Genomic DNA, 27,359 nt, shown 5'->3' with positions numbered 1-27,359 from the left:
CTCGGAAATGTTCCTAAAAACAGTCTAAAACGGTATACTGTCTGAAACGGTATTCCCCGTAGGAGTTAGTGATGTGCAGCGTCCCTTCGGCCCCTAGCTGCAACTCCTTTCATTCCTTTTACTGTACCTCCATTCATATTATCTTTTTTCCATCTTGCTATCCACCTTATCCTAACAGTTGTTTCATAGTGCAACTGTAAGTTTTTCCTCCTCTTACACCTTTCAAAATAAGTTTCTTAGTATAAAGAACGATATTGAAATAAGGATCAATTAAAGAAAGTAACACACGCCTTTTATTTTTGCGGTTTATGTTACTCTGCTCCCACCTCAGGTTATGAGAGATATTAACCGTCAGTTACAGGGGAAAAACATACTATAAACGATAACACTGATATAGTTTTTCTTTATCTTAAAAGCTGCTTATAATTCCTTATCTAGTCAGATGCTGCTTATAAATTTTACGCCATTTTCCCTTTGTGTTTTTAGTACAAAAGTCTGAAGTATATTTGCCAAATGCCGTTGAAATAATAATCTTTTGCTAACAGTCTCAATACGCATTTTTCTCGTTAAACATGCTTATCCACTACTCCACCCATTTGGAAGAGTAACCGAAAATTTAGCCTTCTCACCTTTTTTAATATACTCGTATTACAGTATTTACGCCTAGGCTTATGCACTGTTATATCAGACTACTCTCTCTCTCTCTCTCTCTCTCTCTCTCTCTCTTAAGAACATGATCAAGAATGATAATAAACTGCCGTACTTGTTCCGAGATAAAGTATAGCGCTCTATCAGATCTCGAGATGATGGTGCATACTCATATCAACAGCTATCGGCGCAGCTGTTCGATCTCGCGTGTTTTGGCTTCAACTTAGCTCATATAATTGACATTTTCATATCTATGGTTAGAAAGGATTCTCACTGCTTTTCAAGTTTATATGCAAGTAAATGCAGGTGTTTAGTGATAATGAAATCATCTTTCACTGTGTAAATGATAAGCCGAATGATAGGCAAGTCTGACTGACTCGAAAATGACAATGTGACCATAACTACCACCCAGACCAGGGTCGTGTGCGAGTCCATTTTGAAAAGCCATACTTAATTGTCTCTTATTGTGTGTAGAGTGTAAGTGCTGTGTGGAGATGTGATGGTCGTGCTCACTGAAATTGCAATATGAGAGAATCGTGCATAGTGAGGTGTTTTCTTAAAGTTTCATATGTAACGAAACTTAATAAACAGAGCATTTTACTGACATGCACTAATCATCTACCAGAGCCGGAGTTTCGAAATTGACTCTTCCTAACGCTAAATTGAAGTCAGGAGGTATACGCCAAACCTAAACAGACGAGTTCCTCGTTGGACGAAGGGTTTTTGCACTCGGCCACCAGTCCAAAGGTCCGAATTTCGATTTTCGGCTCGGCCAACGCGGACCGGAGTCAGAGGAATTTATTTCTGGTGATAGAAATTCATTAGAAATTCATTTCTCGATATAATGTGGTTTGGATCCCACAATAAGCTGAAGGTCCCGTTGCTAGGTGGCCAATTGGTTCCTAGCCACGTAAAAATATCTCATCCTTCGGGCCAGCCCTAGGAGAGCTGTTAATCAGCTCAGTGGTCTGGTAAAACTAAGATATACTTAACTTAACCTAAACAGACGGAGCTATAATTCAAAGTGATCTCCTGCTATTGTCTTATAGCTTGGCGCACAAAAGATTGTGCAAATTATTGCTACTTAAAAAAAAAAAAAAAAAAAAAAACGATTTTCAAACTGTTGTTTAGTTGTTTTAGATTTAGCCAGCCTTTTGCTAACACGGGCTCTTTCTTCGTAAGCAGCCCGTAACAAAACTTATAGCTCATGCTATTCTCATGTGTGTTTTTTTTCTTTGTGGGGGTGGGGGAATTATGGAAATATTATGATATATCAACAGTTATTCATATTTTTGTTCCAAAGTGAAAATGTTTTTGCAAGTAAATAAAAAAATGTAATTTTCATGCGCAACGAGATTACTTAGGACACAATTCAGTTGCATATAATCAAATGAATGAATGTTTACGTGAAGTAGCCGACGAATACTAAAAAGGGCTTACGAAAGTCAGTGTTATCAATAGGCCTATCTATTACTGGGCCTCTTCCTAACTTCCTTGGGTTGGCTAAGGTGCAGCCCACCATCTTTGAGTCTATTATGGCTTCTATTTTATTAACCATTTTACAATTGGTTATTATTGAGTTAAGGGTATACAACAAAATGTCTGCTTCAATGCGTAGAATAAACGCTCATCGGAACATCTGGTTTCTGTTTATTCTCCCAGTCGATTAAAACCATCGTAAAGCCTTTGCAAATTGATATGCATAATCTATCTGTTTAATTTTAACATCTTGAAAGTAATGGACCACAAAAATACCAAAGACTGACGTCTCCAGGTGAGTTTTTGAATTTAGACTAATCCTTTGCTATAAGAAACGAAGGTGTAACGGTAAGTGTAATTGGCATTACTTGGTGATATTCTTACGTGAAGACGTCAAAATGATTTAGGCGTTTTGGGTGCTATAATAGGGGGCCTACCTCGGGGATCAAATGTTTCGCCCTGTTTAGTGCTAGCCCCTCGGGGATCAAATGTTTCACCCTGTTTAGTACTAGTCCCTCGGGGATCAAATGTTTCGCCCTGTTTAGTACTAGCCCCTCGGGGATCAAATTCGTGATCAAGTGCACTTAGGGACATTTGATACCCGAGGGGCTAGTACTAAACACGGCGAAACAGTGTAGGAACACGGAGGTAGCTCGCCTACTATAGTAGAAACAATCAAGTAGACCGCCTATTAAAGTAGCACCATGTTTTGTTATGTCGATGAACATCCAGTCCTTTGCGCGACTGCTTGCAAGCGCACTGGTCTCTTATTCATGATGCTACTGCTCTGTGCAATGTTATAATTTTTCATCAAACAGCAATTATTCTAATTCCATTTGCGTTTTCATTCTCAGGAGAAGACGAAAGACAGGTCGAGAACGAAATGACGAAGGGACAGGGTGGTCGTATTGTTACCTGGCAAGGGGAGGGTCCTTTCCCCGAAATTCCGAACGTCAATTACGCGTCTTATTTGCTCTCAAACCTACCAGAGCACAGCGGAAGTTCCAAGGCTTTGGTTAGTGTTGAATTGTTTTCATTTTTATATTGGGTTACGAGAAAAAGAGATAGGTCTATATCTTTAATTCAGTTATGCTCTATTCTTAGCCCTCTCGTTGCTGGATATCCCTCTGCAAATGGAATCAAGCTAAAAATATAAGCTGGGCTAATGAATCCTCGTAGATACAAAATATACTTTTTATTTCCCCAAACTAGCTAACATTATATGGAGCAAAATGAATGAAAATGACGTAAATAAAGAACTGAGTCTGACCCTCAAAAGACAGTAAACTGTCATTCTACTCTCTCCTGAATTAGATTAAGTAATTATCCCTTAAATCTCACAGTCTGATTGGTTATACATTTAAATAGTCAAGTCTTTTTAGGAACCCATTCCTCGAGTCCTCCTCCAAAAGTGTCCTATATCTCCACACCGATAATCAGAGAGTGTCACCTTCTCTAGCCCCTCGGACTCTTGGGTCCCATACATTACACGCACGAACACACACACACACACACACATACGGTCACGCCTTTTGGAACGGCATAGCAACTGAGTGCCGCACCCAGTCCCTAAAGGGTCATCAGCCTTATATTGCATGGTCACCAATATTGACTGATTTTTTCAATTCAGCACTCTTCGAAGAATCTAGTGCTTGTTGCTAAGCCCTCCTGTCACTAAGCGGAGAAAGCCGAGATCTAACAATTCACCGCTCTATTTGCTTTTAAGATATACATATATATATATATATATATATATATATATATATATATATATATATATATATTCCTGTTCACACTACAGTAAGAAAGTAATAGTGATAATAAATATCACTAAAACTGTAAATATTTTAAGATATAGACAAGCCTATTTCTTAATCGTTTAACTTCTGTAGCTTAAATTTTACTTCATCTTTCTCTTCATTTGGAAGACATTCCTGGTCAAACTACCATACGAAAGTAGTGATAGTAAATAACACTACCATTAATAAATCTCAGGTAGATGCAATAACGGGCAACTTCTACACCTACGAGGATCTACTGCGCATCATACCTGCAATGCGCAATGGCCTGGCTGCCTCCGGAGTACGTCCCGGCGATAAGGTGATGCTCATCACGTACAACCACATCGATATGGTTCCCGTCGCTTTCGCCATCATGCTCCTGGGCGCTGTTTGCGTGCCCGTGAATCCTGGGATGACGAAAGGTAAGCCTTCGGGTCTTGAAGTCTTGGTCTCCTTTCCGTCACTTGTGACAGAATTCCTGTTGACACGGTCTAGAACAGAATTCCTACGAACAGAATTCGGATTTTTCTTAGATAGTGACCCCAAAGGCCCAAAGGGTTTTAACTCGAGATGTACCCGCCTTTGCGGCGTGCTTAGTACCAAGGTATATCCTTATTCTATATACCTTGCTTAGTACAAGCCCGTTAGGGTTTACCGTGAAAACATAAACAAAAGACTTCTTCTTCTTTCCCACTGTTATCTCTACATTAAGGGGTCGGTTACCTGATGCGCCTTCTCCTCCACTGCCTTCTATCAAAGGCATCATCCTCCACCAAGTCTCTTCTCTCCACATCACATTCCTTACAACATCAGGCATCGTTTATTGTTTGGAAATGGGGTTTTTACGACTGCATGCCTTTGCTGTCATCAACCAGTTATTGGCGGTGGTCCTCACCTTTAACTAATAAGTCCACCTGCGAGGGAGCACTTTCCACAGTTACTGGCAGTGGGCCTAGCCTTTTACTGAAAAGTAAGACTGCAAGGCAGCAGTTTCCACAGTTATCGGCAGTGGGCCTAGCCTTTTCCTAAAAGGTAAGACTGCAAGGCAGCAGCTGGCCTTTTAGTCGCCTTTTACGACAAAAGACTGTAAATATCATAAAGATAATGAACCCAAAGAAATAGTCCTAGACAACGACCTCCAAAAACCCTTGGGGGTCACTATCTAGAAAAGATCCCAGAATTCCTATTGGCACGGTCTAGAACAGAACTCTTTTGGCATGGTGTAAATCAATTCCTATTGGCACGGTCTAGAACAGAACTCTTTTGGCATGGTGTAAATCAATTCCTATTGGCACGGTCTAGAACAGGTTCCTATTGGCCAGGTTTAGAACAGAATTCTTATTGGCACAGTGTAAAACAATCCTATTGGCTCAGTCTAGAACAGAATTCCTATTGGTACAGTCTAGAGCAGAACTCCTCTTGACACAGTCTAGAATAGTAATCCTATTGGTACAATCTAGAATGCATAGCATTTCAGATCTTGAGAGAAGTGATATTGAAGAACTTCAAATATTTAACTGTGCTCATAATCATTTAGACATACTGTTGGCACCCTTAACCTTCTTAATTTCAAATTTCTACATTCACAAGAAGTAATGCTTTCTCCCACATCTCTGTGTACAACCGTCTGTGGTAAAAATAAAATTCGAGAATGGATTAACTGATTTTGATGAAACTTGGTAAAAATATTCACTGATAGGGAAAAGTTATCTCGCGCTTCGGCTTTGCAAACGAGTAAGAATTGAATTCGTTTCCAACGGATTCCGTTTTTTCTATCCTTTTAATATAAGCATTGTTCTCATCCAACAAAGTAACTCTCCGTAGGGGGGTAGCGCCGTCAGTGTACCTAATGCGGTGCACTGTAGGTATTACTCGAGGTTCATTGCAACGTGCCCTCGGCCCCTAGCTGTAACGCCTTCCGTTCCCTTTACTGTACCTCCTTTCATATCCTCTTTCTTCCATCTTACTTTCCACCCTCTCCTAACAATTGACTCATAGTGCAACTGCGAGGTTTACTCCCGTTACACCTTTCAAACCTTGAACTGTCAGTTTCATTTTCAGCGCCGAATGACCTCATAGGTTTCCAGTGCTTGGCCTTTGGCCCAAATTCTATATTCAATTCCATACAATTCAGTTTAATTTAACAGAGGAACTGAGACACATCTTCGGCATAAGCGAGGCGAAATGGGTCATATCGCACGAGAAAGTCGTTCAAAAGGTGGACGATTTCTTCAAGGAAGCGCTTTCGCCGAACGCCCTCCGGAAGCTGTGGGTCATTGGGGAGAAGACGTCGACGCGACCTCACGTCAGTGACCTCATGACCTCCTCGGCTCCTGAGCCTAAATATACGGTAGGAAGGTGAAGATGAAACATTTCTGTTGTAAGGACGGAGGATATTTGTCTGCTTATCTCTTCAGTTTATGTCAGTGTTCATTTTCATGAAATATACACATGAATTGTATTAACTCTGGACATCTAATATATACACTTACTTGAGAAACAAACCTACTGTTATGGATGGGTAAGAAATTTGTAGTACCGATACATAACTGTGGATTTGTTTATCCATTTCAAGACTAGTGCTACATTGAGTAATTTTCAGTATAATTATATATTTGATAATTTATAACAAACTTTAAGCATCTAAGCTTAATAACCCTTGTACTGATGAGTAGTGAACTTAGAGAAGCGTAGAAAAATATTGGTTATACTAAGTAAACTTTAGGCATCTGATATACACAGTCATTTTCACGAGCAGTTATCATTAACGAGAACCTACCACTGATCATCCCTTCAGGAAGGGGCATTCGACGCCGCTGAGACCGTCGCACTGATGCCCCTGTCCTCTGGCACCACGGGCATGCCGAAAGGTGTCATGCTCTCCCACCGGAATCTGGTATCTACCAGGGTGCAAGATAAGTAAGCCGACTTCTTAACATTCAATTATATCATTCTCAGTGTCCTGATTATTCTACGAGAATTTATGAAGAGGATTATTCTACAGTATTCGAACGAATACCAATAATTTATCGACTAAATAGTATTCTTCCTAATGAACGCCATATTATTTTGAATCTTGAATTTCAAGTCAATGGCTCCTGTGGGCTTGTTCCACATAAATAGTTTTCATCTTCTGAATAATAATAATAAATAAATAAATAATAATAATATAGATTTTATTGAAAATAATGGCTATTTCAGCCGCGTTTATTTTGTATGGAAGTTTCTCTATTCTTTTTACTACTGACTTTTCTTATGTACTCAAATTGGCAATTAAAACGCCAAATAGGGGATTCATATAAAAAACGTGGTATTTGTCAAAGTGAATATTTTATACAAAATGCAGTACAAATTGGATCTTAAGCCAATTTATACTGCATTTTGTATATTTTCAATTTGACAAATACCACGTTTCTGACATGAATACCACATTTGGCGTTTTAATTGTCAATTTGAGTACAGAAGAAAAGTCAGTAATAAGAAGAATAGAGAAACTTCCATACAAAATAAATGCGGCTGAAATAGCCATTATTTTCAATAAAACCTGTATTAATGAAGGTCTTCTTTCAGCATATAATAATAATAATAATAATAATAATAATAATAATAATAATAATAATAATAATAATAATAATAAGCCCTCCACTGGAGCCTGTGCAAGAAACATCAGCTACCTTGCAGTAATAAGTGGTACGAGCACCAACCTGAGGGAGTGATAGAAAACGATCAGGCAAAGATCCTCTGGGACTATGGTATCAGAACGGATAGGGTGATACGTGCAAATAGACCAGACGTGACGCTGATTGACAAAGTCAAGATGAAAGTATCACTCATTGATGTCGCAATACCATGGGACACCAGAGTTGAGAGAAAGAGAGGGAAAAAAATGGATAAGTATCAAGATCTGAAAATAGAAATAAGAAGGATATGGGATATGCCAGTGGAAATCGTACCCATAATCATAGGAGCACTAGGCACGATCCCAAGATCCCTGAAAAGGAATCTAGAAAAACTAGAGGCTGAAGTAGCTCCAGGTCTCATGCAGAAGAGTGTGATCCTAGAAACGGCACACATAGTAAGAAAAGTGATGGACTCCTAAGGAGGCAGGATGTAACCCGGAACCCCACACTATAAATACCACCCAGTCGAATTGGAGGACTGTGATAGAGCAAAAAAAAAAAAAAAAAAAAAAAAAATAATAATAATAATAATAATAATAATAATAATAATAATAATAATAATAATAATAATAATAATAATAATAATAATAATTTGTTAACTAACTTGAAATTCCAAAGAATTTAAAAACTAGGTTTGCATGCACTAATCGTCAAAACTTGTCATGTTTCAAAAATAAGCCCAAATTTCATTTTCCTGAGCCAGACCTTATACCTAATGGTTTAGAAAATCGAGTTGCTTAAGGATAAATAATTTGGTTAATGTTTTATTATCTGAGACAGATTAGAAAAATCGGTATCCATGCCTAATTAATATAAATATTATTCTAAAGCGGCATTTAGCCTCTCCATGGTTTAGACTTAAGATCATTATCAGTGGACAGTAATAAATGAACAGACGTTTTTCCGAGTTATGGATGATGAAATAATGCTAAGGAGATGACAAAGAAACTAGGCACTTTGAAGGTGCGCTGTCCTTTATAAAACTATAATTTTCATCATGCGGAGGTAATTAAAGGTACTGTGTAAAATGACCCCGGAAAAGGTCATATGCGTCTAACCTCCTTGGTCCTTGGTCTGACCCATTCTGTTTCGTCTGTCCGTCTTTCTCACCTGTCCCTACCTCTTTCCTTTCCTGTCTTATTGCTTACATTAACTTCCTTCTTCCCCGGCCAAACGGCTGCCTCTCTTCTTTCCCATTTACATTGTACCAAGTACTTTTCACTTTGAAGATTTGTTCGTGAATCTATTTTCACCTTCACTTTTGATATTCCTCTAACCCTCTTAGATTCATGGCGGATCAGACCCCATCGATAGGCCTAAACCTCTTCGAGTCGAGTTTAATCTTCCTCCCGATGTACCACCTGATGGGCTTCAACCTAACCATCATCACTCTCTTCACCGGAGGGAGAGCTGTCATCCTCCCGAGATTTTCTCCCGAGCTGTTTTTCAGGGCGATCGAAGAGCACCAGGTAATGTTATGGCAAAGAACCAACTCTGGTCAAGTTCCTCCATTGACGTCAAACGCCAGGTAGGGTTCATGTGCAAATGAACTCCGTTTTCGCTAAGCAACAGTCGGTTATTTGACTGTAATTATTGTTTGTTTGTTTGTATGGTGTTTTTATGTAGCATGGAACCAGTGGTTATTCAGCAACGGGACCAAAGGCTTTACGTGACTTTCGAACCACGTCGAGAGTGAACTTCTACTACCAGAAATACACATCTCTCACTCCTCAATAGAATGCCCGAGAGTCGAACTCGCGGCCGCCGAGGTGGCACGCCAACACCATACCGACCACGTCACTGAGGCGCTTATGTGATTGTAACTATGAACTTTCATTTGTGCTGAATCGAACTACTTGTACGCTTGGATACAAACGTTAATGAATTGCATCTACGAACTCTCCTTTGCAGTGAAACTCCTCAGATAATACGCTTCGAACTCACATATGAAATGCTGGGCAAGTCAGACATCAGATACGGATGTGATGTTTACATATCAATAAACTTAATGTCCAACGAACGATATACTGTACACTCACGCAGGCATTTCTAATTCCATCAAACATCACGTACTGAGAACATCTCAGGCAACGGCAGTTGTGCAAATATAAACTTGCTACGATCTTTGCTGGACTTTGCGTTGGCACTTACTGTTGGTTAAAAATGTAATTAATCACGCTAAGTAGACTATTTATAGATCATCTGATCTTGAAACTGCGCTCTGCAGTAACAAGTGAAACATTTAAAAATGCCAAGCCTCATCATATTTTATATCCCATTTTTACAAGTAGTATCAAAATTGTAAGCGAAGATTTAACATTTTTCAGGTGACATTTGCACCCGTCGTCCCTTACGTCCTGAGGTTCCTCGAAAACACGTCTCATGTGGAAACCAGAGACCTGTCCTCCCTCCTGATGTTCGGGACGGCCTCGGAGTACGTGTCTGCAAGCACTTTGGAAAACGTAACCAAAAAGGTGACAGAAGAATAGTCTGAACTTCCTTTCGGGCAGGCACCGTTAATGACTATAGAATATACAGCCTCTTCTGTCCATTGATCTTTTGCTAAACCTGTACATTCTTTCCTTACGTCTGCAAGTACTCTGGAAAACGTAACCAAAAAGGTGACAGAATAAGATTAGTCCGACATTATCTTCTTGGAGGCTCTATTCAATTATTATAATATAAAATACAGCCTTTTTGGTCTCTTACTGCAGGCCTAAACGTATCTATTCTTCCTCCAGAGTGGAAGGATAATTGTGCAGGGGTACGGATTGACTGAGACCAGTGGCGCAGGGTCTGGCGTCACTCCTGACCTGACTGACAGGCCGCGTTGCATCGGAAAGTTCGGTCCTTTCTTCCAAGCGAAGGTAATGATGGGGACTTTGGACATTTTTAAATCAAGGAATACGTTGCGTCATTTATTGTCTTTCGTCTTGCACTTTACGGGTATTTCTACTCCATGCTAAGTTGCTTATCAAGTCAAAGAACTTTCTGCTTGGCTCTTAATTATTTTGGTTTATTTCAAATGATAATATCATATGATGTTTTTGCAAGTTTGGTTTCCTTTTGTTATGAGTCTATAAGCTACATAGCTTTTGAGTAAACCGAGTAGAGAAAACGTTTTTCAAAGCTTGCTCCAATTTTGCCATGAAACTAAAAGCTAAATAACATTTGAGTATATCGAGTGAAAATAATGTTTTTCAAAGCTTGGTCTCTTTTTGCTATGAACCTAAAGGCTACACAGCTTTGTAACTCGCGTGAAGCTATTTTTTTTTTAAAGCTTGGTCTCTTCTTGCTATGAGCGTAATCATCCAATGGATACTGAACTTTTGAGTAACCGCTTAAAAGATGATGTTTTTTTTTCAAAGGTCATAGACCTCCAGACTGGCGAGATTTTAGGAGACGGCCAAGAAGGAGAGCTGTGTCTCAAGGGACCTGCGATCATGGTAGGCTACGCCAACAACGCAGAAGCCACGGCCGAGACAATTGACCCGGAGGGATGGCTCCACACGGGCGACGTTGTCTACTTCGATGAAGAGGACGTCTTTTACATTACAGGGAGGATCAAGGATCTAATCAAGGTCAAAGGATATCAGGTAAGGCGGCTTTTCTATTTCTTTTTTTTTTTATTTTTTACTGTTCCGTAAAAGAGCTCCTTTGCTGTCCGCCCTCAGACCTTAAAAACTACTACTAAGGCTAGAGGGTTGCATGCGTTGAAGGAGAATGCAATCATGCATTCGTCAGTTCCTTGAGCATATACATAATTTATCCGAATAACTTTAAAACAAACCAACATCTACCCAGGTTGCTCCAGCAGAACTGGAAACTATCATAAAGGAAATGAACGGTGTCGAAGAAGTAGCCGTGGCGGGGATTCCAGATAAGCGCTTTGGCGAAGTGCCCAGGGCCTGGATAGTGCCAGTGAAAGGTGCCACCATCGATAAAGAGGCCATCATGAAGAATGTTGCAGGTAACTGCTAGTGGGTGATATCCGTGGTTACAATCTTAAATCAAAAGCACATTGGTAGACCTTGTTTATGTAGACTTGTCACTTAGTTACTGGGACATTTTGAAAGCTTCACCGTCCTCCTTATATTTGTTTGTTTGTCTGGTGTTTTTACGTTGCATGGAACCAGTGGTTATTCAGTAACGGGACGAACGGCTTTACGTGACTTCCTAACCAAGTCGAGAGTGAACTTCTATTGGCGCTTAGTCCTGTCTTGCGTCAGAAGCAATTAATATTCTTAAACTGACTGGATCTTTCCTAGCTGGTGACCCCCTTAGTCCTAAGGTTTTAATCCGCTATGTATCCACCTTTGGCGAGTGTTTAGTGCAAGCCCGTTGGTGATTACCGTAAAAACGTAAACAAAAGACTATAAATAACATAAAGATAATGAACCCCAAGAGATTTTAGTCCTAAATAAAGACTCCAGAACACCATTGGGGTCACTAAGTAGGAAAGATCCGACTAGTTCCTAAGTTACTCAGACATTCGGAATGGCTTCTATTTGCTAACAATTGCAGGAGCAAACTTCTTTGGTATCTTAATTCTTAAGTCTAGAGTTTCTCTTATTATTCAGAAAATTCTTCAGTAGGTCAGACATTTTGAATTTTTTGTCTACTGTTGAGAATGTTAGAAAAGTGGTTTGGGAAAATAGGACTACCTGTTTTAGTTTTCTCTAAAAGAAAACTATTGAGATGGCTATTTGTCTCTCCGTCCGCACTTTTTCTTATCTGCCCTCAGATCTTAAAAACTGAGGCTAGAGGGCTGCAAATCACTATGTTGATCATCCACCTTCCAATCACCACACATACAAGATTGCAGCCCTCGAGCCTCAGTAGTTTTGATTTTATTTAAGGTTAAAGTTAATCATAATCGTGCATCTGGCAAAGCTACTGCGCCAACTACACAGTCTACCATTGGGCCGTGTATGAAAAACTATTGCGCCGAAGAAACTTCGGAGCACTTCTTATTTGTTTTATTTCCGTAATAAACCTTCGTATGATTAAGTTATAGTCGTCATCTGACATAAATAATCTCTCCCTCATCAGCACGAGTGATGCCGTACAAGGTGCTGGCGGGAGGGGTGGAGATCGTGGATTCCATCCCCAAAAATCACATCGGCAAAGTCATGCGGAGACACCTGAGGCAATCTTACGAAGCCGCGCGCTCCAAGCTATGATCGAAGAGGATTAGAAGCTTCAAGTGTAGTTTGTGCAGATTTACATTTATTGTTGGTTCTTCCTTATATACTAATGGATGCAATGTACTTCTAGTATTCTTGGTATCAATATTTTGTGGCTAAAAATATTTTGCTTCTGTGAGAACACTCATCAAAGTAAAACTACAGTAGATTCACATCTACCGTGCATGTGATGTCTAGGCCAGTCCCTTACGACGCTCGTGATTGGTTGTTGATAAGTCAATCACAGGGCTGATTCTGGAAACTCTCAGTCTCTCGAGAGAGTTCACATAGGCAGGATGTATGTTCCACCTCTCCTGAGGGATATCCCTGTGATTGGCTTATCAACAACCAATCACGAACGTCGTAAGGGACTGGCCTAGACATCACATGCACGGTAGATGTGAATCTACTATAGTTCACCAAAGAAGGACATGACACTAGGCATATTTTCCTTTTCATTTCTGTCGTCTCAGGACTTCACAATTTCTTCGGCTACTGGTACCATGTTTTAGTTGTCGACCTTTGTTACTAAGCATCTAACGCTCCTTGGCATTCCAAATAAAGATGGGGTTAATATATCTATTTCAGTACCATTGAACACAGATTTGGGGACAGTCAGCTAGCTGCTAGGCACTGATGCACATCGTAGTTGATGCCCCTGTCTCCACACTTTGTTTACCTAAATGAGGTATATTCATGATGCTTTTTTTTTATTGCATAATGAACATTATTTTAGCAAAATAAACAACATTTTGCTTCCTCCACACTGAGTGATTCCATGTGGCTCTCGCACATCTCACGTGCACTCTTACCTGAGTTGAGTGAACCAGAATCAAAATTGATTAGAAACTCATTCATCGTGAATGTGCACCTTCTCCCAGGTAACATGTTAATGACTGTTGCAAAAGGTGCATTTGAAACACTTACCCTGACCAAGTTCTGGTCCAAAATGAGTGAGACTTATCCTGTTGTATCTGCTGTTCTTCTGAACGCTTTGCTGATATTTCCTAGTCGTTACCTGTGTGAGCAAAGGTTTTCAACGCTGTTGAACATAAAAACGAAACATCGATCACGGCTTAATGTGGAGCATGACCTACGTGTATGCCTATCTAATACCGCTCTTCGAATTGAACAAATTCTTTGCAACAAACAGGCACAACCTTCGCACTAAAGTTCATCATATATTGCTTGGTAATGAAGTAAATACTGTTTCACTCCTGTATGTGTAGTATCCTTGTAGAATGTTTGTAATATTCATGCTTCTGCTTAATAAAGTCATTATAACATAAAATCATTTGATAATATTCTTTCCAGTATCATTGAGTTTGTCAATATAGTACTATTATGTTCGGTGTCAGCTTAATGGGGGGTTCGGGTAGACAGTCTTATAACTCAAGGGTTACTTAAAGGGAAAAAGGATGAGAACCCCTGATCTAGACCGTGGGCCATTTGATGAGAAGGGATGAGACATGCGGAGAGGAGAGTGATGCAGATGGAGGCGTGTGGTGGGACCGTGGGAGAGAGAAAGAGAGGAAGACCGAAGAAGCAAAGGTGGGTGGATGTAGTTAGAGATCTGAGAGACAGCAGTAGTCAGAGGTCGATGTGTTTAACCGAGCAAGGTGGAGGAAAGCTGTCAGAAACATCGACCCCACATAGAAGTGGGAAAAGATGCAGAGAAAGAAGTTGAATTATTAAAGCAAACACATATCATCATACAAAAACAACAATGCAACCAGACAAACGTAGTCAACAGTGCACAATCCTTCAAACTACCACTGCAGCCTCTCTCAAGTTTATGAGAATCGACATCATTAGCACAGACAGGAATGGTGCAGATAATTCAAAATCAATCAAAAATTATTGCTAAGAAAAACTTACCTCAAGATACAGCGATATAAGATGCAATGTGAAATTAGCTTAATTAAAAATTCTAGTGTGTCTATAAGGAAAATAAGTAGCCATAAAACTTCAGATTAATTGTAAGATTAATTTTTTATAGGGATCTAAGCCTGTTAAGAAATTGTTCATAAAGTTGTTCATAATAACAATAACTACTTATGTGGTCAGTATTATGGCAAACCTTATTCAAGTGAAAAAAAATCTATTTTGTGGCCACTCCTGTATCTAAAACAATAACCAGACAGGAGACTACATATTTCTGGTTCCTGGTTCTAAGTGCTCACTCCACAAACACAGTTGCGGGCACCTACACTTTATGAGGTGCAAAGCTTTATTCCCCTAATTGTTTACTTTGCTCAATATTTAGTTTAACATTATGTTACTTCAAAATGTTTATGTCGATACATGTCTATTACCCCCTTTTGCAACAAAATTAACCCTTACTAGAGAACTATTTTGAAATTACCACTCCTCTTCAACCTACCTTGTCGTCAGACACCTGCTCCCAGTAGCGATGAGTCGCGTTGTAAACGGTGAGTGAGTCGACCGTAGCCGTAATCGGATGACCTATAGGCTGACCAGGTCTGCTTTTCGGGCATGAAGGGGTCATGGTCCTCTTGACACCCTGCTGAACATGATATGAGGTGAATGGGACCTCTGAAGGGAAAAGGCAAGAAAGATGAATTATTCAAGACCAAAGGGGACCCGTTTTTAAAAAAAAATTGGCTGATATACGGTATCTACGAGTATATTTACCCAGAGTTGCAAAATTTTGATCTCTGGTAAACCTATCAATTCACCAACATTTCATATCTTGTTCTGTAGTTTACCTTCTCATCATTGCCATAGTAATGTACAATTACATACAGAGTTATTTTTAAATTTGCCGACAAGAAATACCACATTTCGCCAGAAATGAGAAAGCAGTGAAATTTTAAGGAAAGAGAGAGAGAGAGAGAGAGGAGAGAGAGAGAGAGAGAAGTCTTTTCCCTTTACTTGGATCCAAACTCCAGAACTCTTGTCTTCCTCGGCGTTCCCAAGATCTAATTACCTTCTGCTCCTTCAGGTAAGTTTTAAACTGTTATCAATATTATTATAATATTCTTTCATAAAACCAAGGTAGATCTTGATTCAAGAAAAAACAAGGCGTGCTCCGACCTCCAACTTAGTTGGGACGTGTGCAAGATTTTCCCCTCATGCATAAGAATTGAACATAACATTCATAAATTTTAGCGTAAATTTAAACGTGCTGAAATCCACGAAAATAAATGATATTTTATTAGCAAAAAATTTTTGGTACTGTTTAACATGGACATGATTTATTTTCGACATTTTCATTCTAATAGATAAATCATAAGTATCCTGTCCTAAAATTCCTTTATCTCTAACTCAACACCATGAAACAACTTTGTCGGATCTTTTTAGGCTCTCCATAGACCTTTCCTACAAACCACCCCCTCCCCCTTCCGCCCCCCCCCCAAAAAAAAAAAAAATCGACGGCAACACAAGCAACAACAACCAACAAGTAGTTTGTAGGCTTACTTCCAGAGTTAGCGAAAATGTGAAATAATTTAGCATTACAGGACGATGAACCATAAGTTCTTGAATTTGGGGATTGCTCGGCCTGGTTAAGCCCTTGCCATAGGAAGTGCGGTAGGATTAGGAAGGAAAGGGTGTGTATGTGTTTAGACCTAGTTTGGGCCTTCGGACTCTTTCCAGCTAACAGATTGCTTCCTACTGCTTCTGCTACTTCTCAACCATTAGCCCTTTCCTTCCATGTGTTTACTCTTCTGCTAAAAGTCCAAGATATGGTGATTATGACAGAATTAGTATCAGTAACAGTCGTCACTTATCCCCTTACCCCTACGTACCTCGGGTTGGTATAAGGCACCTCTGTCGAGCCATTAAGGACACTACAGTTGTACATGGTAAATATCCTTTCATAGTTGCGTTCGTTCAACTTCGTGAGCCCACACGGTCACGTCGACTCCGTAGTCTCTCAGTAACTCTATGACGAAATATATATAGGCCACAACATAATTTCATGAACTGTTACCAACATGTAATGACAAGGTTTTCAGAAAATTGTGGAAGCATTTTCGACAAATATTTAGTGCGTCTGCATTTCCGAAAAAGAAAACTATCTCTAAAAGATGACCTACAATTGCGGCCTAACTACAGGACTCTTAAAAAGGTATATTGTTTAAGTTATCGTATTTACAGAATTTGAAAGTTTGAATTCCTAATTTGGTAACACTGAGACAGACACTGTGCTGGTGTAAAAGGTCTTAATACCTGTCTGAGACATGTATTAAACAGGGACAAACCAATGAATCACTCAAGTAAACACCAAATACAACGTCTCTGCAAGTTGCAACGTCTTTGTTGATAATTATGTACTTGCGGACCATAAATACTTATTATTTACAAAAATATCTTACTTCAACATAATTTTACAAAATAACCCCCGAATTTCCGAGTAAAAAACCCAGAAACCCAGATGAAAGACTAAAAACCAAGATCTGGGTTCAGAAACCCAGGAGTGGCAGGCCGTGTTTATGATCCAACAGATGGACTTTGAATAACACTGCTCGAGAAGGCAGTGCCACGCAGCCCACTGCTGCAATGTTGCCAGAGCCCTCTAAAAACTGCTAGATTTGGGATTGAAACTACTAGAATTACAGGATATTCCGTATAAAACATTTTTTAGTGAAACAATGCCATACGCCCTCCTGCAATCTGAGTTTCACTTGATTTTCTCAAAGGCTGAAATAGTATTGTAAGCTGTCTTGCATTGATTGAATCAGCATTTGCCATGTGTTTTTGTTGTTGTTGTTGTTGTTTTTCCGTGAGCTTTCAAATCACATAACTTACGCACAAGAACACACTGACAAAAATCGCAATTGGGCATGCTTTCACCACTTCCCTTATTTTTTTCAGTAAACCAGTGTTTTAAGTCTTCACCTTGGAGCCACTCCCTCCGGAATTTCGAATCTAGATTCAATATACTGTTATATAGAACCAGTTATCGTAAACCTCAATTAACAAATATCACCGACTGCTAGTGAATCAGATTGGAATAACATAATTAATAAGATAACATCTATTAGAAAAAACTCCAGAAAGCCGCTACTAAATATTTTCAAACAAAGCTGAAATTTACCGATATAGTACGACCATTTTAGGAAGAGACTTTGCCCCTCTGACAGAGACAGTACAGTGTTGCCTCTTCTTCGATGTCCTTTTAATCCTACATCTGTCAAGAGAAGTCGATTACCTTAGGGAATACCTAATCTTGTCTTAAATTGACCTTGTAAACCCTGGATTAACCTTCTGACGTCAAGCTCTAATTATTTGCACCTGGTATCAAGCATGTGTAATATAATGAAAAGTTCTGAATGAAGTTTTGTTGTTCCACTTAAATTTTAGATAAAAAAAGATTCAATATATGAAAATGATAAATGCAGGAAATTTGGAAACCTGTATTTCGATTAGGTGCGCTTTCAAATTCATTTTCAGGGAAGTACCCGGCAGCCTCCGAACTGCCGGCCGTTCCCCAGCCGCATCCTTGTCATCTGGTTTTGGTTTAGGTGTTGGCTCTGTTTGTATAGGGCCAGGGCAGGGAAGTAGCTGGTAGCCCCCCAACTGATGGCCGTTCTCCAGCCGCGTCCTCGTCATCTTCTGGTTTTGGTTCAGGTGGCGGCTCTGTCTGTCTAGAGCCAGGCTAGGGAAGTAGCTGGCAGCCCCCCAACTGCTGGCCGTGCTCCAGCCGCGTCCTCATCTTCTGGTTTTAGTTTAGGTGTTGGTTCCGTCTATCTGGGGCCAGGCCAGGGAAGTAGTCGGTAGCCCCCAACTGCTGGCTGTTTTCCAGCCACGTCCTCGTCATCTTCTGGTTTTGGTTTAGGTGTTGGTTCCTTCTGTCTCGGGCCAGGCCAGGGAAGTAGCTGGCAGCCCTCTAACTGCTGGCCACTCTCTGGCTGTGTCCTAGTCATATTTCTGGTTTTGGGTCAAGTGTCGGTTCCGTCTGTCTAGGGCCAGGCCAGGGAAGTAGCCAGCAGCCCCCAACTAACAGCCATTCTCCGGCTGCGTCCTTGTCATATTTGTGGTTTTAGGCCAGGTGTCAGTTCCATCTGTCTGGGGCCAGGCCAGGGAAGTAGCCAGCAGCCCCCAACTAACAGCCATTCTCCGGCTGCGTCCTTGTTATATTTGTGGTTTTAGGCCAGGTGTCAGTTCCATCTGTCTGGGGACGGGCAAGGGAAGTAGCTGGCAGCCCCCAACTGCCGTATGTTCTCCAGCCGCGTCCTCGTCATCTTCTGGTTTTGGATCAGATGTTAGTTCCGTCTGTCTGGGGCCGTGCCAGGGAAGTAGCCGGCAACCCCCCAACCACCAGTCGTTCTCCAGCCCCGTCCTTGTCATCTTCTGGTTTTGGGTCAGGTGTTGGTCCCGTCTGTCCGGAGCAGGGCCAGGGAAGTAGCCAGCTGCCCCCCAACCACTGGGCGTACTCCAGCCACATCTTCGTCATCTTCTGGCTTTGGGACAGGTGTTGGTCCCATCTGTCTGGGGCCGGGCCAGGGAAGTAGCCGGCAGCCACCCAACCGCCAGTCATTCTCCAGCCTCATCATTGTCATCTTCTGGTTTTGGGTCAGGTGTTGGTTCCGTTTTTCTGGGGCTAGGCCAGGGAAGTAACCGGCAGTCCCCCAACCACCAGCCGTTCTCCAGCTGCGTCCTCATCATCTTCTGGTTTTGGGTCAGGTGTTGGTTCCGTCTGTCCGGGGCCAGGCCAAGGAAGTAGCCGGCAGCCCCCCAACCGTCGGCCGTTCTCTCTTCACATCCTCGTCATCTTCTGGTTTTGGGTCAGGTGTTGGTCCTATCTGTCTGGGGCCAGGCCAGGGAAGCAGCCGGTAGCCCCCTAACTGCTGGCCATTCTCCAGCCGCGTCCTTGTTATCTTCTGATTTTGGGACTGGTGTTGGTTTCATCTGTCCTGGGTCAGGCCAGGGAAGTAGCCGGCAACCCCAAAAACCGTCAGACATTCTCCAGCCGCGTCCTCATCATCTTGTGGTTTTGGGTCAGGTGTTGGTTCCGTCTGTCTGTGGCCAGGCCAGGGAAGTAGCCGGCAGCCCTCCAACCGCGGCCATTATCCAGACGCGTCCTCATGATCTTCTGGTTTTGGGTCAGATGTTGGTTCCGTTTTTCTGGGGCCGGGCCAGGGAAGTAGCCAGCAGCCCCCCAACTGCCGACCGTTCTCCAGCCGCGTCCTCCTCATCTTCTGGTTTGGGTCAGGTGTTGGTCCCGTCTGTCCAGGGCTGGGCCAGGGAAGTAGCCGGCAGCCCCCCAACTGCTGGCCGTTCTCAAGCCGCGTCCTCGTCATCTCCTGGTTTTGGGTCAGGTGTTGGTTTTGTCTGTCTGGGGCCTTTCCAGGGAAGTAGCTGGCAGCCCCCAACTGCCGGCCGTTCTCCAGCTGCATCCTCGTCATCTTCTAGACCCTGGATTTGGGTCAGGTGTTGGTTCCGTCTGTCTGGGGCAGGGCCATGGAAGTAGCCAGCAGCCCCCCAACCGCCGGCCGTTATCCATGCTCCGTCCTTGTCATCTTCTGGTTTTGGGTCAGGTGTTGGTTCTGTCTGTCTGGGGGTGGGCCAGGGAATAGGCTGGCAGCCCTCCAACTGCTGGCCGTTCTCCAGCTGCGTCCTCGTCATCTTCTAGTTTTGGGTCAGGTGTTGGTTCCGTCTGTCTGGGGCTGGGCCAGGGAAGTAGGCGGTAGCCCCCCAAATGCAGGCTATTCTCCAGCCGCGTCCTCGTTATCTTCTGGATTTGGGTCAGGTGTTGGTTCCGTATGTCTGGGGCCGTGCCAGCGAAGTAGCTGGCAGCCCTCCAACCGCCGGCCGTTCTCCGGGTGCGTCCTCGTCATCTTCTAGACCCTGGATTTGGGTCAGGTGTTGGTTCCGTCTGTCTGGGGCTGGGCCAGGGAAGTAGCCGGCAGCCCCCCAAACGCCGGCTATTCTGCAGCTGCGTCCTCTTCATCTTCTGGTTTTGTGTCAGGTCTTGGTTCAGTCTGTCTGGGATCGGGCTAGGGAAGTAGCCAGCAGCCCCCCCATTCTCCAGCCGCATCCTCATCGTCTTCTGGTTTTGGGTCAGGTGTTGGTTTGGGTCCGTCTGGGGCTGGGCCAGCGAAGTAGCCTGCAGCCCTCCAACCGCCGGCCGTTCTTCAGCCATGTCCTCGTCATCTTCTGGTTTTGGGTCAGCTGTTGGTCCGGTCTCACTGGGGCCGGGCCAGGGAAGTAGCCGGCAGCCCCCCAACCGCCAGCTGTTCTCCAGCCACATCCTCATCATCTTCTGGTGCTAGGACAGGTGTTGGTTCCCATCTGTCTGGGGACCGGCCAGGAATGTAGCAGGCAGCCCCCCAACCACCGGCCGTTCTCTAGCCGCGTCTCGTCATCTTCTGGTTTTGGGTCAGGTGTTGGTTCCCGGTTCCCGTCGTCGTTGGAGCCGGGCCAGGGAAGCAGCTGGCAGCCCCCCAACCGCTGACTATTCTCCAGCCAAGTCTCGTCATCTTCTGGTTTTGGGTCAGGTGTTGGTTCCGTCCGTCTGGGGCCAGACCAGGGAAGTAGCCGGCAGCCCCCAACCGCCAGCCATTCTCAAGCTGAGTCATCGTCATCTCTTGGTTTTGGGTTAGGTGTTGGTTCTGTTCGTCTGGGGCTGGTCCAGGGAAGTAGCAGGCAGCCCCCAACCGCCGGCCGTTTTCCAGCCGTGTCCTCATCATCTTCTGGTTTGGGGTCAGGTGTTTTGTTCCGTCTGTATGTGTCTGGGCCAGGGAAGTAGCCGGCAGCCCCCCAACCATCGGCCGTCCTCGTCATCTTCTGGTTTTGGGTCAGGTGTTGGTTCCTCTGTCTGGGGCTGGGCCAGAGAAGTAGCCGGCAGCCCCCCGACCGCTGGCTGTCTCAGCCAACGTCCTCTTATCTTCTGGTTTTGGGTCAGGTGTTGGTTCGGGTCCGTCTGGGGCTGGGCCAGCGAAGTAGCCTGCAGCCCACCAATTGCCGGCCGTTCTTCAGCCATGTCCTCGTCATCTTCTGCAGATTAACTGAAATTTGGATATTAACAGTAACATATGCACTACATTCATTTGTGCATTCTTGTGTGCATTCAGTCCATTCATTTGTGCTTTCTTGTATGTGTATATAATTAAGCTAATGCTATAAACACACACACACACGCGCACACACACACACACACACACACACACACACACATATATATATATATATATATATATATATATATATATATATATATATAAATTTCTGACTCTCGACTAGAGAAAAGGATACGGCGATGAAGATTTTTAGCTAGCTTTCTATTTCTTTCTTTCTTTTAAATATTGATATTTTCGTGGTAATAAAACTTCCAAGAAAATTTCATATTATATGCCACGAGAAAGAATCATTGTCGCCTTGTACCGTAATATCCGCAGCTGCTGAAAGGAAGAGAGAAATGACAATCGCGCATGCGTGTATCGCCATAACTCGGTAGGCGCATTGTCACCAATAAACAGCATGTGAACAAAGAAGGCGAAGAGTATAGTTAAAATGAACTGGATGACGACGTAGACGACTAAATGAGATTTTCCAAAGGGAAGAGTGAGTACATCAGGAGAATGGCAGATAACTTCAGTCTACGATTATTTACTGATGAAAATATGGAACTACTTCGCGGAACAGTATGGAGTCGAGGTTCTTACTGTGAGGATCTTTTTATTTATTTATTTTATTGTTTGTTACAGTAACGTTTTGTTTTGACTAATGCTCACACCTCCTGAATGTTACTCTCTCTCTCTCTCTCTCTCGTTTCTCTATCATTCATTCTCTCTCTCTCTCTCTGTCTATCATTTGTCTATTAATGGTTCTCTCTCATTTCTTTTTCTCTCTTTTATATTTACGCTATTCCTACGTAATATTCTCCTTTCTATCATTGCATCACTCGGTCACCTACCAAACATCGTCTTCAAATTTTAAACAAATGATAAAATGGATACAATAGTAATAATCAACTCACAATAAAATATAATAATGGACATAATAAAAATTTTTTCTCCAATTGTGGAGGAAAAAACATAAGTTCATTGAAATATTCTTAAAAAAATAATCATATTAAAATATTAAACATATCAAATTATAAGTATGTTAATTCATATGTATATCAAATGAACATTCAGAGCAATAAACACATGAAAGTATTATCATGTAACAAACAATGTTAACATCAGATGTCAATTATGGTTCATTTCTTTTTATTTCTGTCAGTATCCCTTGTATTTTTGTAATAATCATTCTTCTTACTATTATGATAAACAAAACAATAGTGACTACTATTGCCGCTAGATTTACTAATGATAAAACTGGATATACATTTTCCTTGTAAAAAAAATAGTCATCAACATAGTTCAAGTTTTCAAGTTTCTTTAATTCTAATTCAGACAACTTAAACTCATCTATATTTCATATGTGTAATTTTTATATGGCACATGTTTGTTGAATTTATATTCAGTGAAAAGGTGGGGTTCATAGCATAATTGCTTTGCTGTAAATAACTTACATGATGCTGAAAAAGATTTAACATTTTTAAGCCTTATTTCTGTACTAATGTTGTGACATTTAATTCTAGCTACAATAGCATTTAGTGAAAATACAAAAATTTCTTGAGATATTATCAGTGCTTCAAAAGTTTTATGAAGAATAGGGAGGGAAATTGAAGAATAGGGAAGTAAATGGAAGAATAGGGGTTAAATTGAAGAATGGGGAGGGAAATTGAAGAATAGGGAGGCAAATTGAAGAACAAGGAGAAATGAAGAATGAAGGAAAAAATTAATGAAAGTTGAAGACTAGCGTTGAAAATGAAGAACAGGGAGGAAAAATGAAGAATGAAGGAAAAATGCTTGTACTAAGCACGTGACATTGACAAAATGTGCCCCATGAGTAGGTACCACGTCTAGTCACGTGTACTGTTGGTAACAGGTTAGCATAAGGTGATTCCCAAGACAATTTTTTTTTTTTTTATATCTTACGTGTGTTTGGCTACTAGGGGTACTACCGTATGGCCTGTATCTCTGGGGAAATATGCCTCCTGCGACGAATGTTTTTTTTTTTTTTTTTTTTTGTGTGGAATGACCAACGAAGAAAAGGAAAAGAAAAAATTCGAAAATTCAAGAAAGATGTTCATAGTGCGCATTAACTTCTTTGTGTGTCAGGACCCGTTAACGTTAGCTTTATTACGAAACTTTATTCCGTTTTCATAAGGAAATGCGTGACGCATACATAAATACACATACACATCCACCCGTGATTATATATATATATATATATATATATATATATATATATATATATATATATATATATATGATATATGTATAGTATATTATATCAAAAAATTAATATATATAAATATAATATAAGTATATATAATATAATATTATAAATATTATATATATATATTATATATAATATATATTATATATATCTTATATATACTATATTAGTATAAATATATATATAATTAAAATATACATATATAATATACATTAATATATTAATAATTATATAATATATATGATATATATTATATATAAAATATTTTTTTAATTTAATTATATAATATATATTATATAATATAATACATACATATTATTAATATATATATACATATATAATATATATATAATATATATATATATATATATATATATAAACATCTTTTTATTCTTTATTAGTGCCGACGTTTCAAGACAAGTCTCATTTTCCAGGCTGTAAATAAAAGAATAAATCTTGTAATTCATAAAAAACAAATTATACAAAAATCTATTTAAAACCAATATTACATCAGGATACATTCATCATTGCAGGAGGTACCAACTTATATAGAAAGGGGAAGGGCGAATGGAATAAGGGCAGGTGAAAAGCTAAGAAGACGGTTACGACAGGTAGAGAGGGGTGGATGAGTTTTGGGCATTCAACAATGGTACTGTCTGTTTGATAGTTAGAGATTCTAGAATATATAGTGCTAGTTCGGAAGAGGCTCTTGTTATGATTTTAAATTTATTGTATTCAATGTTACTAAAACATTTTTTAGCATGTTCTCTTATGTTCGAAAATTCGGGATTACTCAATTTATTGCCCGTTCGATAGCTAACGCCTCTGTGAGAGTCGGCGCGTACCTCGAAAAGTCTCTGGGTGGAGCCCACGTAAGTTCCTCGAGAACACCGAGGACAATCGTACTTATATATCACCCCAGACGTCATAAGGTCGCTTAAACGGTCTTTAGTATTGAATAAAGATCCAATCTTCAGAGGATTCTTTGGAATTAGATTGATTTTAACTGCTCCATAATATCTTGAAATAATCTGCAAAAATTTTTGGTTAAAACTTTTATCGTGCAGAAATGGAACACTGGCATAGATTTGAAGTTTGGGAACGGTTGGAATTTTGTGCTTTGGCATGAAATAGTAGTTTAAAATTTTCCGCAATTGCTGAAAAAATAGGTTAGATGGAAAAAAGTTGTTGGTAAAAAAACTCGAGGATAAATGGAAGGCTCTATAAGAGTAGACAAGGCATTTATTTAATTTAAAGTTAAAAAAAAAAAAAAAGAAATGAGAAAAAAAAAACAGCTACTGAAGAAGTTGGATCCCAAACCCGTGAATGTAGGTTTCCTCCAAATACTTGTGTTAAAACAATCTGATTCTCGTGAGACTGAAACATCTAAAAAGGATAACTTATTATCCTGCTCAACTTCAATACTGAATTTTATATTAGGATGTCTACTGTTAGCGAGATCAAGGGAAGTTTCAGCATCAGAACGAGATCAAAACAAGGTAAAAGTATCATCTAATATCTTTTGTAGAATAAAGGGTAAATACTGAGGACAGATGTCCAGCAGCTGCTCCTCGAAGTGACTCATAAAAATATTTGCGAACGTTGGACCCAAAGGGGAACCCATCGCCACGCCATCAACTTGTTTAAAAGCAGTGTTATTAAAAATAAAGGCTGTGTCCAGCACAGCAAGTTCCAGAAATCTTCTAAAATCATCCGAGTTAAAATTATGGAAGAGGGTATTAGGATCCGGAAACAGTTTACGCATAACAGGAACATTTGTGAATAGAGACTCGACATCGAGGCTGGCCATAACTAGGTCTGATTCTTGAGAAAGAATGGCGTTCTTGAACGTGTAGGAGTTCGTCAACGTATATTCATTTTTGGTGAGAGGATCTAGAGGAAGAACCAGAAATTTTGCCATTTTATAATTAGGGGTGTCGTAGGCAGAGTCGTGGGTTGTCAGAATTGGCCTCATAAGAACACCTTCTTTATGAGTTTTGGGGACACCACATAAGACAATGAAAGAACCACCTGTGCTAAAAAAAAAGGGGGGGACCTATAAACCTCATTAGAAATAGTATTATTCTTTTTCAAGTTATTGAAAAAACGGTTTATTTTATCCTCGACTTTGAAAATAGTGCTAAAAGTAGGGGTCCCAAGTGATTGAAATTTGGCAGGATAGCTTAAGATAATATTAACTTTATTATAATAGTCTTCTCGACCCAGAATGGCTGTACCTTTTCCCTTTATTCTGGACGAGTAATGACAATATCATTGTTTAAAGCCAGTTTTTTTCAAGATTTCCAAATAACTTCTCTGGAAGAAAGGAGTCCAACAAGTTGTTAACGACCGATAGGTATTTTGAGCCAACTGCGAAATCTCCATTTTAATTTGATTTATATTAGTGTTTATTGGTGGTTTTTTTTTATCTGTGGAATAATAATTCCAGCGGAAGAAAGAATCTGGAATATGGCGGTCGATAATTAGGTAAGCAGAAATTAAGACCACGAGAACAAAAACTTTTCAGCTTGTTGAAACCTGAAAACATCCATTTTTCAGCGAAAACTGATGTATTTTTACACGGTTCACGTTGCTAGATCGTCATTTTTTTGCTGTCACCATATGCCAGAGGCGGTATCCAAGGGTTCGCGCATGCACAATTCACAGCCGTACCAATATCCATCGCAATCAGGGATACGGCTGCCGTACCAATATCCAGTTCGTTTTAAATGTATCAGCCTGTTTCCACTGCCCTCTGATCTCATATATATATATATATATATATATATATATATATATATATATAATCTATATATATATATTATAATATATTAATATATATATATATATATATATATATATATATATATAATATACATCAATGGTGGAGTGGACGGGTGAGTGGCCGATGATTACGTATATAGTAGTATCACTCAAGATAGAATTCCATCTTGGTATCACTGGTGGAGTGGCCGGCAGCAGCCGTTTCGTTAAAATACATCACGCTTCTTCTTCCGGTAGCCTTTTACACTAGAAAAACTGTTTTAGTTTTATCTTCGTTTTCTGCTACCGCTAATAGCACAATTTTTCCGGCCGCACTTTCCGCTTGTATTGCTTCTTAATTTCTAGCGTGAAATCTAGTGTAAAGCTCATTCATCATTGCCGAGTTCAACTGCATTTTAGGAGGATATGTCTCAGATCCGATGAGGTTTTTGTCCCCTAACTCCAATCAATGCAATAATCTTTATTAACTGACCCCATTCACTACTCTAATTGCTTCGACGTTTCAAACTACTGACAAATACCGCGGCTTATGTTACTAAAAC

The 27,359-nt window shown here is 40.6% G+C and overlaps 2 protein-coding genes across 2 annotated transcripts; one reads left to right on the top strand and one right to left on the bottom strand.

Annotated features, from left to right (window-relative positions):
- The first annotated feature begins 1,304 nt into the window (after window positions 1-1,304).
- LOC135201762 (uncharacterized) lies at window positions 1,305-14,068 on the top strand. The gene is made up of 11 exons (XM_064230999.1): window positions 1,305-1,323; window positions 2,982-3,142; window positions 4,123-4,330; window positions 6,056-6,258; window positions 6,706-6,827; window positions 8,874-9,057; window positions 9,916-10,062; window positions 10,330-10,455; window positions 10,957-11,184; window positions 11,393-11,558; window positions 12,641-14,068. Exons 2-11 carry the CDS (start codon window positions 3,011-3,013, stop codon window positions 12,769-12,771), a joined length of 1,647 nt encoding a protein of 548 aa, XP_064087069.1. The 5' UTR covers window positions 1,305-1,323; window positions 2,982-3,010; the 3' UTR covers window positions 12,772-14,068.
- Window positions 14,069-25,522: 11,454 nt separating this feature from the next.
- On the bottom strand, window positions 25,523-25,954 carry LOC135201203 (uncharacterized). The gene has a single exon (XM_064230081.1). The coding sequence runs from the start codon at window positions 25,952-25,954 to the stop codon at window positions 25,523-25,525; it is 432 nt and encodes a 143-aa protein (XP_064086151.1).
- Between the last annotated feature and the right edge of the window lie 1,405 nt (window positions 25,955-27,359).

This window comes from Macrobrachium nipponense, chromosome 28 (assembly GCF_015104395.2).
Source record: "Macrobrachium nipponense isolate FS-2020 chromosome 28, ASM1510439v2, whole genome shotgun sequence".
In the NCBI taxonomy this organism is placed as follows: domain Eukaryota; kingdom Metazoa; phylum Arthropoda; class Malacostraca; order Decapoda; family Palaemonidae; genus Macrobrachium; species Macrobrachium nipponense.
The sequence above is the reverse complement of the archived record's forward strand: the minus strand, read 5'-3'. Positions and strand labels throughout refer to the sequence as shown.

What these genes read in the sequence shown, in the direction of transcription:
- LOC135201762 (XM_064230999.1), top strand. Translation starts at nt 3,011, where the DNA reads ATGACGAAGGGACAGGGTGGTCGTATTGTTACCTGGCAAGGGGAGGGT. An exon ending in CTCCTGAGCCTAAATATACG is followed by an intron (nt 6,259 to 6,705) that starts GTAGGAAGGTGA and finishes TCATCCCTTCAG; the next exon opens with GAAGGGGCATTCGACGCCGC. An exon ending in TCAAGGTCAAAGGATATCAG is followed by an intron (nt 11,185 to 11,392) that starts GTAAGGCGGCTT and finishes ACATCTACCCAG; the next exon opens with GTTGCTCCAGCAGAACTGGA.
- LOC135201203 (XM_064230081.1), bottom strand. Translation starts at nt 25,954, where the DNA reads ATGGCAAAATTTCTGGTTCTTCCTCTAGATCCTCTCACCAAAAATGAA.